This window comes from Callithrix jacchus, chromosome 10, assembly GCF_049354715.1.
Source record: "Callithrix jacchus isolate 240 chromosome 10, calJac240_pri, whole genome shotgun sequence".
NCBI lineage: Eukaryota > Metazoa > Chordata > Mammalia > Primates > Cebidae > Callithrix > Callithrix jacchus.
The window spans coordinates 74,258,884-74,274,069 of NC_133511.1; the positions used below are offsets into that span (position 1 = coordinate 74,258,884).

Below are 15,186 nucleotides of genomic sequence, written 5' to 3' on the forward strand. Positions count from 1 at the left end.
TCAACAAATCAATAAATCCAAGAGCTGGTTTTTTGAAAAGATCAACAAAATAGACAGACCACTAGCCAGATTGATTAAAAAGAAAAGAGAGAACAACCAAATAGATGCAATAAAAAATGATAAAGGGGAAATCACCACAGATTCCACAGAAATTCAAACCATCATCAGAGAATATTACAAACAACTCTATGCACATAAACTAGTAAACCTGGAAGAAATGGATAAATTCCTGGACTCCTGCATCCTCCCAAGCCTAAACCAGGAGGAAGCTGAAACGATGAATAGACCAATAACAAGGTCAGAAGTCGAGGCAGCAATTAAGAGACTACCACACAAAAAAAGCCCAGGTCCAGACGGGTTCACAGCCGAATTCTACCAGACACACAAAGAGGAGCTGGTACCATTCCTTCTAAAACTATTTCAAACAATCCAAAAAGAGGGAATACTTCCCAAATCTTTTTACGAGACCAACATCATCCTGATACCAAAACCCGGCAGAGACCCAACGAGAAAAGAAAACTTCAGGCCAATATCCATGATGAACATAGATGCAAAAATCTTCAATAAAATATTGGCAAGCCGAATGCAACAGCAAATCAAAAAACTTATTCACCATGATCAAGTAGGATTCATCCCGGGGATGCAAGGCTGGTTCAACATACGCAAGTCTATAAACGTAATTCACCACATAAACAGAACCAAAAACAAAAACCACATGATTATCTCAATTGATGCAGAGAAGGCATTTGACAAAATTCAACAGCCCTTTATGCTAAAAACCCTCAATAAACTCGGTATCGATGGAACGTATCTCAAAGTAATAAAAGCTATTTATGACAAACCAACAGCCAATATCATACTGAATGGGCAAAAACTGGAAGCATTCCCTTTGAAATCTGGCACTAGACAAGGATGCCCTCTTTCACCACTCCTATTCAATATAGTTCTGGAAGTTCTAGCCAGAGCAATCAGGCAAGAAAAAGAAATAAAGGGTATTCAAATAGGAAAGGAGGAAGCCAAATTGTCTGTATTTGCAGACGACATGATAGTATACCTAGAAGACCCCATCACCTCAGCCCAAAAACTCCTGAAACTGATAAGCAACTTCAGCAAAGTCTCAGGATATAAAATCAATGTGCAAAAATCACAAGCATTCGTCTACACCAATAACAGACTTAAAGAAAGCCAAATCAAGAACGAACTGCCATTCACAATTGCTACAAAAAGAATAAAATACCTTGGAATACAACTCACAAGGAACGTAAGGGACCTCTTCAAGGAGAACTACAAACCACTGCTCAACGAAATCAGAGAGGACAGAAACAGATGGAGAAACATTCTATGTTCATGGTTAGGAAGAATTAACATCGTGAAAATGGCTATACTGCCCAAAGTAATTTACAGAATCAATGCTATCCCCATCAAGCTACCATTGACTTTCTTCACAGAACTGGAAAAAACCACCATAAACTTCATATGGAACCAAAAGAGAGCCCGCATAGCCAAGTCAATTCTAAGCAAAAGGAACACAGCGGGGGGCATCACACTACCGGATTTCAAACTATACTACAAGGCTACAGTAATCAAAACAGCATGGTACTGATACCAAAACAGAGATATAGACCAATGGAACAAAACAGAGGCACCGGAGGCAACACAATATATCTACAACTATACAATCTTTGATAAACCTGACAAAAACAAGCAAGGGGGAAAGGATTCCCTGTTTAACAAATGGTGTTGGGAAAACTGGCTAGCCATGTGCAGAAAGCAGAAACTGGACCCCTTCCTGACACCTTACACTAAAATTAACTCCAGATGGATTAAAGACTTAAACATAAGACCTGGCACGATAAAAACCCTAGAAGGAAATCTAGGCAAAACTATCCAGGACATAGGGGTAGGCAAGGACTTCATGAACAAAACACCAAAAGCATTGGCAACAAAAGCCAAAATAGACAAATGGGACCTAATCAAACTCCACAGCTTCTGCACGGCAAAAGAAACAGTCACTAGAGTGGATCGGCAACCAACAGAATGGGAGAAAATTTTTGCAGTTTACCCATCTGACAAAGGGCTGATATCCAGAATTTACAAAGAACTCAAACGGATTTACAGGAAAAAAACAAACAAGCCCATTCAAAAGTGGGCAAAGGATATGAACAGACACTTTACGAAAGAAGACATATATGAGGCCAACAATCATATGAAAAAATGCTCATCGTCACTGGTCATCAGAGAGATGCAAATCAAAACCACATTGAGATACCATCTCACGCCAGTTAGAATGGCGATCATTAAAAAATCTGGAGACAACAGATGCTGGAGAGGATGTGGAGAAAAAGGAACACTTTTACACTGTTGGTGGGAGTGTAAATTAGTTCAACCATTGTGGAAGACAGTGTGGCGATTCCTCCAGGCCTTAGAAATAGAAATTCCATTTGACCCAGCAATCCCATTACTGGGTATATATCCAAAAGACTATAAATCGTTCTACTATAAGGACACATGTACACGAATGTTCATTGCAGCACTGTTTACAATAGCAAAGACCTGGAATCAACCCAAATGCCCCTTGATAATAGACTGGATTGGAAAAATGTGGCACATATACACCACGGAATATTATGCAGCAATCAGAAATGATGAGTTTGTGTCGTTTGTAGGGACATGGATGAATCTGGAGAACATCATCCTCAGCAAACTGACACAAGAACAGAAAATGAAACACTGCATATTCTCACTCATAGGCGGGTGATGAAAAATGAGAACACATGGACACAGAAAGGGGAGTAGTAAACACTGGGGTCTATTGGGGGGAAAAGGGGAGGGCCAGTGGGAGGGGGAGGTGGGGAGGGATAGCCTGGGGAGAAATGCCAAATGTGGGTGAAGGGGAGAAAGGAAGCAAAACACACTGCCATGTGTGTTCCTACGCAACTGTCTTGCATGCTCTGCTCATGTACCCCAAAACCTAAAATCCAATAAAAAATTTTTAAAAAAGCACCCTTTTATCCCTAGTCTGTTGAGGATTTTCTCATGTTTGAGTGCTGAATTTTATCAAATGCTTTTCCCAAAATTATTGAGATAATTATATAGTTTTCTCCTTTATCTATATATGGTGAATTTAATCTAAACCTACACTCCTGGAATATACCACACACTTAATTATGATATGCTATTCTCTTATACATTTCTGGATTCAGTTTGCTAATACCATTTGAAATTTTTATGTCTATAATTTATGAGAGGTATTGGCTAATAATTTTCTTGTAACATTCTTGTCATGTTTAGGTACTATTATTTATAAGGCAAGCATGCCTTATAAATGAGTTGGGAAATATTCTCAACAGTTTGTTGTAAGTTTTCTCTTATTTCTTCTTTAAATATTTAGAAGAATTAGCCAGTAAAATAATTTGGAATAAAGTTTTCTTTTTAGTAAAGTCCTTTATTACAGATACGATTTTAAAAATAAATATAGGATGATTCAAATTTTCTAATTTTGTGTAACTGTTTTTGTACTTTTAAAAGAAATTTGACCATTTCATATAACTTTCTCGATGTACTGGCATTAAGTCATTAAGAACCAGTAAGTGTGAAGATAGATAAATGGAAAGTATCCAATGTAAAGAATAGAAAAAAAAGAGGTTTAAAAAAGAGATAGTGCCTCGGGAACCTTTAGAACGATAGCAAACTGTGTAATGTATGAGTAATTGGAGTCTCAGGAAAAAAAAGGAAAGACAATGACAAAATTTCCAAAACGTGGCAAAAGGTACAAATTGATAGATTCATGGATCTCAGCAAACCCTAAGCAGGATAAATGTGAAGAAGAACATGCTTAGCAATTGCACTGTCAAACTGCTGAAAAATCAAAGATAAGGATATGACTTTGAAAGCATCCAGAGAAAAGTTACACAATACATATAAGCAAAGAACATTTCAAATTTCCACAGATACTTCATCAGAAAAAATGATCAAAAGAAAAAAAAAGAAGAGTATCAGAATTAGTAAGTATCTGGATAAATATAAGACAAATTTTCCTCTTAATTTCTTGAAAACATACATGACAATTTAAAGCAAAAATAGTATCATTATTCTGTGGGGTTTATAATTATGTAGATGTAATACATGTAACTTGTATAGCATAAAGGTAGGGTAAGAGATAAGTGGACCCAAATTAATACATTTGAAATTGAAGCAATACTTGTTATAACCTAACCACAATGGGTTGGTTCTCCACAGAGAAAGGATATGGGTAGCATAGCCAAACAGCCAGAAGCCCTAAGGGGAGCTGAGCAAAAGTCAGGCTTGAGAAGAGAGGAGAGTGATTTAAAGGATTCACTAATATGTATTTTAAACAATGGGAATCTGGTTAAGCCTGTGTTAAAACCTAAGCCTTATACAAAAAGCTCTTGTGTGGGAGTAAAAGGGGGGACAAAATATCTACTTAGAACAAAAGCCTTGTTTATGGGAACCTATGAATCCGAGCCAGCAACTCACAATGCAAACTCAAATACAGGTCAAGATTCATATTAATACAATTAGTTATTTGTACCTGTATTAGTCTGTTATTGCAGAGTTATTCAACTATGTTTGAGAGGTCCCCACAATCACCCCCAGGTCTGATGAGTCACTAGAAGGACTCAAAGGACTCCACATTTATATTCATACTCATGGTTATCACTTATTATAGTGCAAGGATGCAAAGTGCAACCAGCAAATCAAAAAGCACTTCAGGCTAAGTCCAAGAAAAACCACAAATAAGCTTCCAAGTGTCCTCTCCTGGGGCAGTTGCACAGGCTGTGCTTAATTCCCTCTGCAGTTAGTTGTGACAGCATGTGTGAAATGCTGCCAACCATGGAAGCTCACTGGAGACTCAGCACCTATGGTCATGTAGGCAGCCTCTACCTAGCACTTACCAAACTCCCAGACTCCCAGAAGGAAAGTAGATATTCAGCATAAGCCATATCGTTTGCACAGAGTTTAGACAAAATTAGCTCTTCTTATCAGTTAATGATAGTAACTGTCCAAAAATCTAAGTTCCCAGAAATGAGCCAAGGGTCAACCTTGCAAATAAATAGGTCTTTTGAAGGATGGCAGTTTAGGCTGCCTATGTTAACTATACAGCAAACAACTGCAAAAATCGCAGTATCTTGTAACAGCAAGTATTTACTTTTCTCAATTAACTGCAGAGTTTGGTTGTGCTAGGCTAAACATCAGGTATTAGACTGAATTCAGATGTGTTCCACAAATCTCCATAATTCTGAAACCTTTGGTTTTCTGCAGGCATGCTTTTCTCATGACAAGTAACAGAAATAGAAGAGAGCAAGCTACATGATGCAAACACTTTTGAGGTCTCCGCTTATATTACACCCTTTAACAATCCATCAGCCAGAATAACAACCAAGACCAACATTAGTAGGGTGAGAAAATAGCCTTCAAGAGTTCTAGTAGGGAGAACTGCAAAGTCATATGGCAGAGGGTGTCCATGTACAAATTATTTACAGGAAAGGAATAATTAATTGGAAATAAGAATCTGACCTATCACAGTACCCTAGGAATCTCACCAAACTCAGAGGGCAAATGAGGTTAGAAGCAGCACATTATCATTTTTGAAAATGAAATATCTTGGTTTGTTTACTAGTCTATGCCCACACTTATACCTAAAGGAACCTTGACACAGCCAGGAAAATACATGCAATTTTAGTAATAGTCTATATACACTTTTTAGTAATATAATAATGAAAGTAATAATAGCTAACATGAATGGGTACTTACCATGTGCCAAGAGTGTTACACGCATGATTTCACTTAGCTCTTAGTTGATGAGATCATTATTCCTATCTTACAGATGAGAAAATGGAGTCCTAGAGATTTGCCCAACATCATAAAGCTTTTAAGTGGTGAAGCCAGATCTGAATCCAGGCAGCCTAGATTCAAAGTTTTGCTTTTAACTATTATGATAGTTTAAGGGCTATGCTTAGGCACAGATGCCATGGTGCAATGCTTCAATACTGGGATATAAAAGTGTGCCACAATTGTACAAGTACCATCATATTTTCATATGATGGCCAATTTTCATGGACTCAGAGAGCTAAAATATAATTTTTAGGAAAAGAAAATTTTTATCCCTCTCAACTAAAATATCACAAAAACTTAAGTTTTCCTCACAGAAACATTGTCAATATATCAAAGTATTAAATTTCAATGTTATTTAAATCTCAACATTTCTTGTCTTTGAAAAAATGTTTTGTGAACACATCATTTATCAAAGTAATTTTTCCAAGTTTCTAAACCACCATGTCTTTCTACTTTCTAGCCTAGATAAAGCAACTGCTACATGTACTATCTCCTACAGTACCATAAAACTAGGTTTTCAGCCAAGGAAAAATGATCACAAAAGAAAATAATAACAAAAATCTTCTATTTTCTTTCTTTTTTTTTTTTTCTTTTTTGAGACAGAGTCTCACTCTGTCCCCCAGGCTGGAGTGCAGTGGCGCGATCTCTGCTCACTGCAACCTCCGCCTCCTAGGTTCAAGTGATTCTCCTGTGTCAGCCTCCCAAGTAGCTGGGATTACAGTGTGTCACCACGCCCAGCTAATTGTTGTATTTTTAGTAGAGACACAGTTTTGCCATGTTGTCCAGGTTGGTCTTGAACTCTTGTCCTTAGGTGATCGACCCATCTGGGCCTCCCAAAGTGCTAGGATTACAGCTGTGAGCCATTGTGCCTGGCCCAAAAATCTTCTATTTTCATTAAACAAATTCATTGTGTTAAATAAACAATTTTACAACTAAGAGTTCTCCATTATGAAGCAAGAATTCCATAATGAAAATATACTTGTATTGCATATGGAGGTTTCAGTCCCTCTATGGTTATGGGGAGGTACACTTTAATTATAGACATTCATTTCTCTCCAATTGTTTTCTGAGCTTATGAATAATAAAAGCATGATACCATTTATTAGGGATCATTAAGGGCCCAGTGTAAAAAGGCACACTACTGCAATAAGCACCAGTCTGCTGGATGTCTCATTGAAAGACGAGTGAATGCTATTACAGGAGTGAAGTCGAGTCTATCCAGTAAAGCAGATAAAGACTTTGTCTTAGGGAATTCAGAGGATTACGAACAGCACAAAACATTCTCTAGATGTCCTCAGCATGTGAGAAACAAGATATATGTGAGAGAACATTACTGTCCTCAGAATACCATAACCAAGCAAAGATAGAAATGAACAAAAGGACGTTGCCAAATACCAACTATTGAAAGCAAATTTAAAACAAGTGTAGTGTGATACCCTAGTCCAAATATGAACAATGAGGAGATGCAGACTGCATGTTTCCATCATGTCCAAAGCATTTGGAACTCAGGGACTATGACTTAGAGAAGGAGGAAGGTGCTGAGTTCAAGTGCTTTTGTTTTTAACACAACCTCACTTACTCTCTCTGCTAGTTTTCCAAGAGCTCTGCTACTTTTTTGAAAGGTGTGATTGCTCTGGCTTTTGAGAAATTCCCAAACCCAAGCATGGGAAAGTTTCTTAGAGGATGTCAAGGAAGGGCAAAGCTCCTACCCACCTTGCAAGAATTCCTGTTATGGCATTTGTAACAAGTAACCTTCCAGAGTTTGCTTGAACACTTCCAATGATGGGAGGTGGAGGGCTTGTTACCCATGGTCCAGCCTTTTCCACTGCTGGTGAACTCTGACCATGGAAAAATTCTTCCTGTTGATGAAACCTACATTCCTAAAATACCAACCAATATTCTTACAATTTCTATATTCTTAAAATGTCAACCCACTGGTATAGTTCTAGTATCCACAAACAATTCAAATTCCAATTCTTCTGTTCCCTAGTTGACCTAGTTGAGAACCACATAGCAACTTCCATTAATTTGTGACTTGCAGGGGCAACTGGAGAGTGAGAGGGGAAAGGTGTGACATGGAGATGGAAAAGGAGATGGAAGACATCTGATTCACAAGCATATTTTATGTTAGATTCAGTGACAAATAGAACTCAAGTCCACAAAACGTGTGTATAACTTTACAGATGTATTTGTAGATGATGTATAAGAATATGTGAGTATATGTGTACACGTATATATTTGTATGTGTGTGCATATGTATGTATGTGTATAAAATGCCACATCAGCCAACAAAAATGTTCAAACTATGTTCAATAAGAAATGCAAACATTGAATTTTATGATATTATTTTATGATATTATTTTATTATTTATTTAAAATAAATACAATAATATTTTATTTTTAATAAAATTTTTATATTATAATAAATATAATAAATTCATTATAATAAATATAATAAATTTATTTATTATATTAGCTCTTAAAATGATATTAAATAATATGATATTATTTTAAGAGCTAAGCATCACAGGAGTTGTTAACATACTAGAGAGGAAAAAGATAATTCAAGCTCATTGAATTATCTTTTTCCTCTCTAGTATGTTAACTTATGTTAACAATTTATGGTAAAAATATTAAAATCTCAAAATACCCGAATCATTATGTTATTCTTATTATTATCTAAACATTTGCTATAAAGTAATGAAGAATTCTCAACCACTAAACCAAAATCAGTGAATAGATCATGCTACCATGTCCCTTTCTGTAAGTCACTGAAAGGATTCCTGGCATGGAGGGGTGTGGGCCAGCAACGCTGCACCTCCCTGAGTCTGGTCCAGGATTTATCCTGGCAGTCCCTCTCCCCACTCTGCCTAATTCTAGGCATCTAAGAATCAGAAATCAGCAACTCCTCACAAGAAGTCTGGCTGCCCTGAGGTGAACACAGTCCCCGCTGGCAGGATGCTCATTTATTAAATAAAAGCTAACTTATGTTAATTAGATTTCAAGACAAGAAGGAGAACAAACACATACAGATAAATTTTCTGCAAATGCAGAAACAAAAAAAGAAAGCAAGGAAGGGGAGCTTTGGGTAAACTTTGTTAGGATATCCCGTTAATAGACTACAATCTGGAACTAATAAAAATGTCACTCAATTCTATTCATTAAAAACGATAAAACTGTATTCAGAACTAAAAAGGTAAAATAATAAACCTATATAAAAAGTTTTGGTCACCATTAATTCAGACAAAAATAACTGAATAATATAATAATTATCATTTTCTAAGTAATACATAGAGCCATTCCCAATTCTATAGTCTGGTAAAGTACAAAATTATTAATTTTGATCCATGGGCCAAATTTGGCATGCCATCTGTTTTGGGGGAGAAAAAAATAGTTGAGTTGGAACATGGCCATACTCATTCATTTGTTGTCTGGGCTGTTTTCACACTACAACGTCAGAGATGAGTCGTTGTGACAGAGACTACTATGGCCCACAAAGCCTAAAATATTTACTCTTTGTTTCCATATAGAAAAAGTTGGCAGACCCCTGCCCTACATAATCACCAATCTTAAAATAAGCATGTAGGCTATACTGCTAAATTGTGCTAGCCTATACGGCAGAAATAACTTTACTTGATGTATAATCCTGGGTCTTTGTTACAAACTAACAGCAGAAAGACAGATTTGTAAAAAAAAATGTTCCAGGTGTGGTGAGGGTATTTTAACACTTTGGAGAAAATGCAGCAATAATTTTTCCTACCTGTTTTTCCTCCTCTTCATCTGAAGTGTAATTGGCAACACGGACATTTCCCCAGGGTTGGTAACTTTTCAACTGTTTTCGAGTGGATGGATTATTCTTCTCTTCTGTTGTGTTTTCCTCATCACTTTCCGGGTTATTTTTCCATTCTTTCATCATCTCTAATACATTGGTTGGTCTCACTGAAGAAAGTGTATTGCCCTAATGTTAACAATGAATGTTTGGTGTTATAAAGAGCTTAGATAATTGAGACGATACCTACATCATTTAGTGAGATAGTCTCCCAAATTCAGTAACAGTCACATGGAAAAGATTATAATGCTAAATGAATATGAAAACTTCTGATGCCCACAGGAGTACACTCCCTGTACCGACATGGCTCACATCCCTTGCATGATATCACTTGTAATAGGTCCAAGTCGAGAGGGGAAATATTCAGGCTTGAAAGAACAATGCAGCATGCTTGTGCAAAGAACACTACACAGGGCAATTTCCTGGAATCCAAAACCCCCCTATAGCACTGTTCTTAGAAAACTGAGAGGGAGGCTAAAAGAACTAAAGGTATCCAAAGGCCAGTGGTTCCAGTGCTAAGGATAAGTCTATACAACATCAAAATATCTGGGCAAAAATATCTAAATTCAGTCAATTAGTCAAGCACTATGTCTAAGAATATAGATATTTAATTTGAAATCTCTTACCTGTCTGGAAGATTTAAATATAATGTGCTCACTGGACTATAACTGACTTGGTACAGTGTTCTTACCTCAGCATATGACTATACCATACCAAAATTGACCATTTTATATTAACCGTGTTTTCCCAAATATAATATCCCATTTAATATGCCAAGAAATAGTGAATGCAAGCTCAAATGGCCCCTGCTTGATTAGGTGTGTCTTAAATATTTTTGTTCTTACCTCAGACTGTTAGAGAAAATTTAGACAAAAAATTTGAATCACATTTAGATTAAAATGAGAAGTTCAGGTGTGGGCACAGCTATGAAGTGATTCTAAATGACTCTGGTATGTGGATGTATTGAAATGTTTAGCCTCCATGACACAGAAAACTATGAGGCAGGGTATTGAAGAGTACCCACTGGAAGACACTGTTGAGGACTTGTTGAGTTTAATGTATTTGTGATTAAAGACAGAGACAAACACTAAAGATGGAATGCTAATAACTAAATAAGGATCACTATGCAATTAATTCTCTGTGGTTCTGTCCCCTTGTTTTAAGAAGCTTAGTACTCCTATCACATTCATAGCATCCCATTACACCTTACACTGGTTCTGTACTTGTTCATCTGCAATCCCAGTCCTCAGTGGCTCCTCCCTGCAAGCCCTCCCTAGGTTAAGTCTTTGGAAACTGTGGTCATCACTAATGCTACTTGCCCAACATTTCTTTCTTCCAGGCTCATGGTAGAATTTCACTTTTCTACCCATGCTGGGACATGACCATGCACCTTACTTTGGCCAGTGATTCATGATGAGAAATGGTATGTATCACTTCTGGGTGAAAACTTTAAGAGATAGTAGGCAATTCATCATGTTTCCAATTCCTGCACTTGTCATTACAGAAGCATAGAGAAGCCTGTCTCAGCCGGGGTTCCTGAGTAAGGACAAAGTGAAACAGAACATCCTCCTCTCCTCCCAGCCAATTTCCCATGGAAGGTACTAAGACCACTGAGATTTGGATGTCATTTGTTATCACAGCATAATCTAGTTTACCTTGATATAGATAGCAAAGCAAACACTTACATTCTGTAAATCACCTCTAAGAAGCCAGACTTAAAGAGTGAGCTCATTGTAAAACCATCATGTACAACAAAATTATAATTACTATCGAACTCATATGCAACCAATATGATGTGACAGCCCATTTATTTAGGCAGCTCTTGCTCTGCACAGTCCTGATATGCCTGCATTTCAGTTATAATTTACTTAAACAGCATTAGTCCCCCAAGGGTAGAGTTTACATTTCAGTCAACATGGTATATGAACTAGAACTGCATAAAGTTCAAACTGCACTGCTACCTCTTCAGTCACAAAGCAAACAAACACATATCATGATCAGTGATCAACTCTTTCACTTCTCTCAAAGGCTGTTGGTGATTAGACATTGGGCATCCGCTACTCAGTTTACACATAGACAGCAAAGTGTGTAGTTGTGTTGCTTCCTTGTCCCCCAGGGAATTAGCCAACAAAGATGACAGCGCAGCAAAGAAAATAAAAGTGATAATGCTCAAAGTGAAAACTGAATAAAATATGAATGGAATAATAAAAGAAAAGCTGACTGGGAATGCTGACACTACTACCATTCAAAAGAGTATTTGCCAAGGCATAAAAAAGATGTTCCCTCTGTCTTGTAAGTTATATGGTAAGAAGAAGGTAAGCACTATTTAAATGAATCTTAATAAGTATTTTATTTTAAAAGATACTTTAATTCTCGGTATTTCTGACATTCTAAATTACAGCATACTAAATGAATATCAGCATTACTTTTGTCCCATTTCCCTATATATTTATAACCATCAGAGAGTTATTAACATTTTGGCAAAAATGTAAAAGGCATGTAACAACCATGACTTTTCACATTGATCACTGAGATCATTTTTTCACAGTTTCAACCTGCTCTGCCATTTTATTGTCCTACAGTGCTGTACAAAGCAAGGATTGCCTACATTATTTTGAATCTGCATCTCTAACAATCTTTCAAATGCTCGGTTCACATATATATACACCCAAGAGCTTGGTAGCTGATATTCTACATGTCTAAAGGAGAGTGTTTTAGTACTTGAAGAAATGACCCTATTTATCATTCTATAGAGATTGCAGAGAAAAGAAAAAGATCTAGAATAAGAGTATTATCCTAAATTTTTAGCCCTTTGCCTCCTATACTCTCTTGAGATACCAAGCCTGGACTGGGTGGTATAGAGTCCAGGCTTTCCCTGTTGTCTAAAGTTCATCTGATAACTTACTACACCACCTACTTCTTGCTTGCTAGCAGTTGAAAGATGAATTGTATCAGATACGTGGACTAACCAATAATAAGTGGCCCACAGCAATGTATCATGAGCCTTCTTTCAACAGAAATTACAAATGAAACAACCAACCAAACAAACAAAACTGGGGTAGAACTGTTGGGGTGGAGACCGTAGACGTATACATCACCTCACCATCAGAACACTAACCTCTGAACTCCTTTTACTGGCTACTTCTAGGTGGTCAAATACTGAACTCATCAATTGCAAAGTAGCAAATGGCAAGAAAGCAGCAGCAATAGTTTGATAATCTGAAGCTATCACAAGCAGAGATCCAGCCTTTTGGATAAATACATTTCCACTTGCTTAACCAACAGATGGCTGAGAGTATTAATTTAATGTTGAACAACTAGAAAAATGAAATGCATGGAAGAGAAGAACTGCTTAAATACTAAGATTTGAATTTAATCCCTTAGTAGACAGGCCCCATATTGGAGACCCAATCACTTTTCCTCATCTAAAAAACACTGCCTTTTAAAGGACAGTGTCTATCAGTGCTCTGTAAACAATAAGTACTTAGTAAGTACTTTAAAATAAATGAATGAATGACATGATGAGCTGTGGTGAGATGGTATGAATCCAAATCAACAAAGCTAAAGGAAACATTCTGCATCTTTAGCATGCGGTCATCATTCTCTATTTTTGCAAAGAGCTAGAACACTTTATTTTATCATGTTCCTAGGAGCAAATTTTTTCAATAGAAAAAATGGAATACTTTATTTAAAAACACGTAAAAGAATGGCCAACTTCACAAAATAAAATCCAAGTCAAAACAATTTGGTGCCAATTTTCACCTAAGAGATGGAGAAAAATTTAAGTTTGATATTCCCCGTGTTGCTGAGGGTGTGGGGGAACAAGCACTCTCACTTGCTTTTTATGAAGAGATAAATTAGCAATAATTGATCAAAATGTAAAATGCATATTCTCTCTGACCAGTAATTCCACTGTTAAAAATTTACCTTATGTAAACTGACACAGTATGCAAACACATATTTACAAGAACATCTGTTGTACTACTGATATAATAGAAAAGATCTGAAACAATTTAAATATTCACAGAGACTATTTACAAAATAGTACTTTATAGTTTGGGATACAATGTTGTTGGTTTTTAATTAAAAAAATTTTTTTAAACATTTTTTAGGTTTAGGAGTACATGAGCAGGTTTTTTATATAGGTAAATTGTGTCACAGAGGTTTGTTGTACAGATTATTTTGTCACCTAGTTACTAAGCCTAATATCCAAGTTACTTTTTTTTTCTGGCCCTTTCCCTCCTCCCATCCTCTACCCTCAAGTGGAAGTCCCAATGTCTGTTGTTCCCCTCTTTGTATCCATGAGTTCTCATAATTTAGTTCCCACTTGTAAGTGAGAATATGTGGTATTTGGTTTTCTGTTCCCACGTTAGTTTGCTAAAGATAACAGCCTCTAGTTCCAGCCAAATTCCCACAAGAGACATGATCTTGCTCTTTTTTAATGGCTGCATAGAATTCCATGGTGTGTATGCACCACATTTTCTTTATCCAATCTGCCAATGTTGGGCATTTAAACTGATTCCATGTTTTTGCTAATGTGAAGAGTACTGCAGTGAACATTCACATGCATATGTTTTTATGGCAGAATAATTTATATTCCCCTGGGATATATCCAGCAGTAGAATTGCTGAGTTAAATGGTAGTTCTGTTTTTAGCTCTTTGAGGAATTGCCACACGGCTTCCCACAATGGTTGAACTATTAATAATTTGCATTCCCACCAACAGTATATAACAGGAGAAAATGGTTTGAGAAATTAATGAATTTAACCTTATTCCAGAAGTACATTTCCAACTGCCTGTTGAGAATTTCTAGTTAGAGGTATAGCTGAGCCTTCTACTTAATGTATTCCAAACAATACAACTACACAGCAAGAAAACTAGAAAACAAACAATAACTTGCATCCATACACCTAGTTTTCCTCTATTTTGTCTTCCTGCCTTCTATCATCTGAGGTGACTGCTATCCAGAATCTGTGATTAACATTTCTTTGCTTTTGTTTTATATTTTTTATCACAACCATGTGCATTCAAAAAGGAGTATTAGCCAGGTGTGGTGGCTCAAGCTTGTAATCCCAACTGTTTAGGAAGATGAGGCCAGAGGATCCCTTGAGCTCAGGAGTTTGAGACCAGCCTGGGCAATATAGGAATACCCCTATGTTATAAAAGTATATATTTTTTTAATTAGCTGGATATAGTAGTGCATGCCTGTAGTCTCAGCTACTCAGGAGGCTAAGGCAGAAGGATCACTTGAGCCCAAGAGTTCAAGGCTGCAGTGGGCATGACAGACCAAGGCCTTATCTAAAAAAACAAAAAAAGGGGAATATTTTTTGTTTTAGTTGTGTTAACTTGATAAAAAGGATTTCACTCCTTGGGACTTCTTTCCACTAAAAATTACACTGTGAGACCATTTGGACATTGTTGTGAGGGAAACAAGTCAATCTTTACTCCTATATTTCATCATATATTTTTAAAGTATTTTAAGAAAGTATGCTTACATGCTT

At 36.7% G+C, this 15,186-nt stretch overlaps 1 protein-coding gene across 11 annotated transcripts in view; it reads right to left on the reverse strand.

Annotated features, from left to right (window-relative positions):
* Positions 1 to 15,186, reverse strand: part of STK33 (serine/threonine kinase 33) — a 238,304-nt gene that overhangs the window by 11,850 nt on the left and 211,268 nt on the right. For all 11 annotated transcript variants that reach the window (XM_017977888.4, XM_078339250.1, XM_078339249.1 and 8 more), the window contains one exon: positions 9,617 to 9,814. In XM_017977888.4, the coding sequence (XP_017833377.2) occupies positions 9,617 to 9,814 (198 nt within the window). The remainder of the gene's footprint in view (positions 1 to 9,616; positions 9,815 to 15,186) is intronic.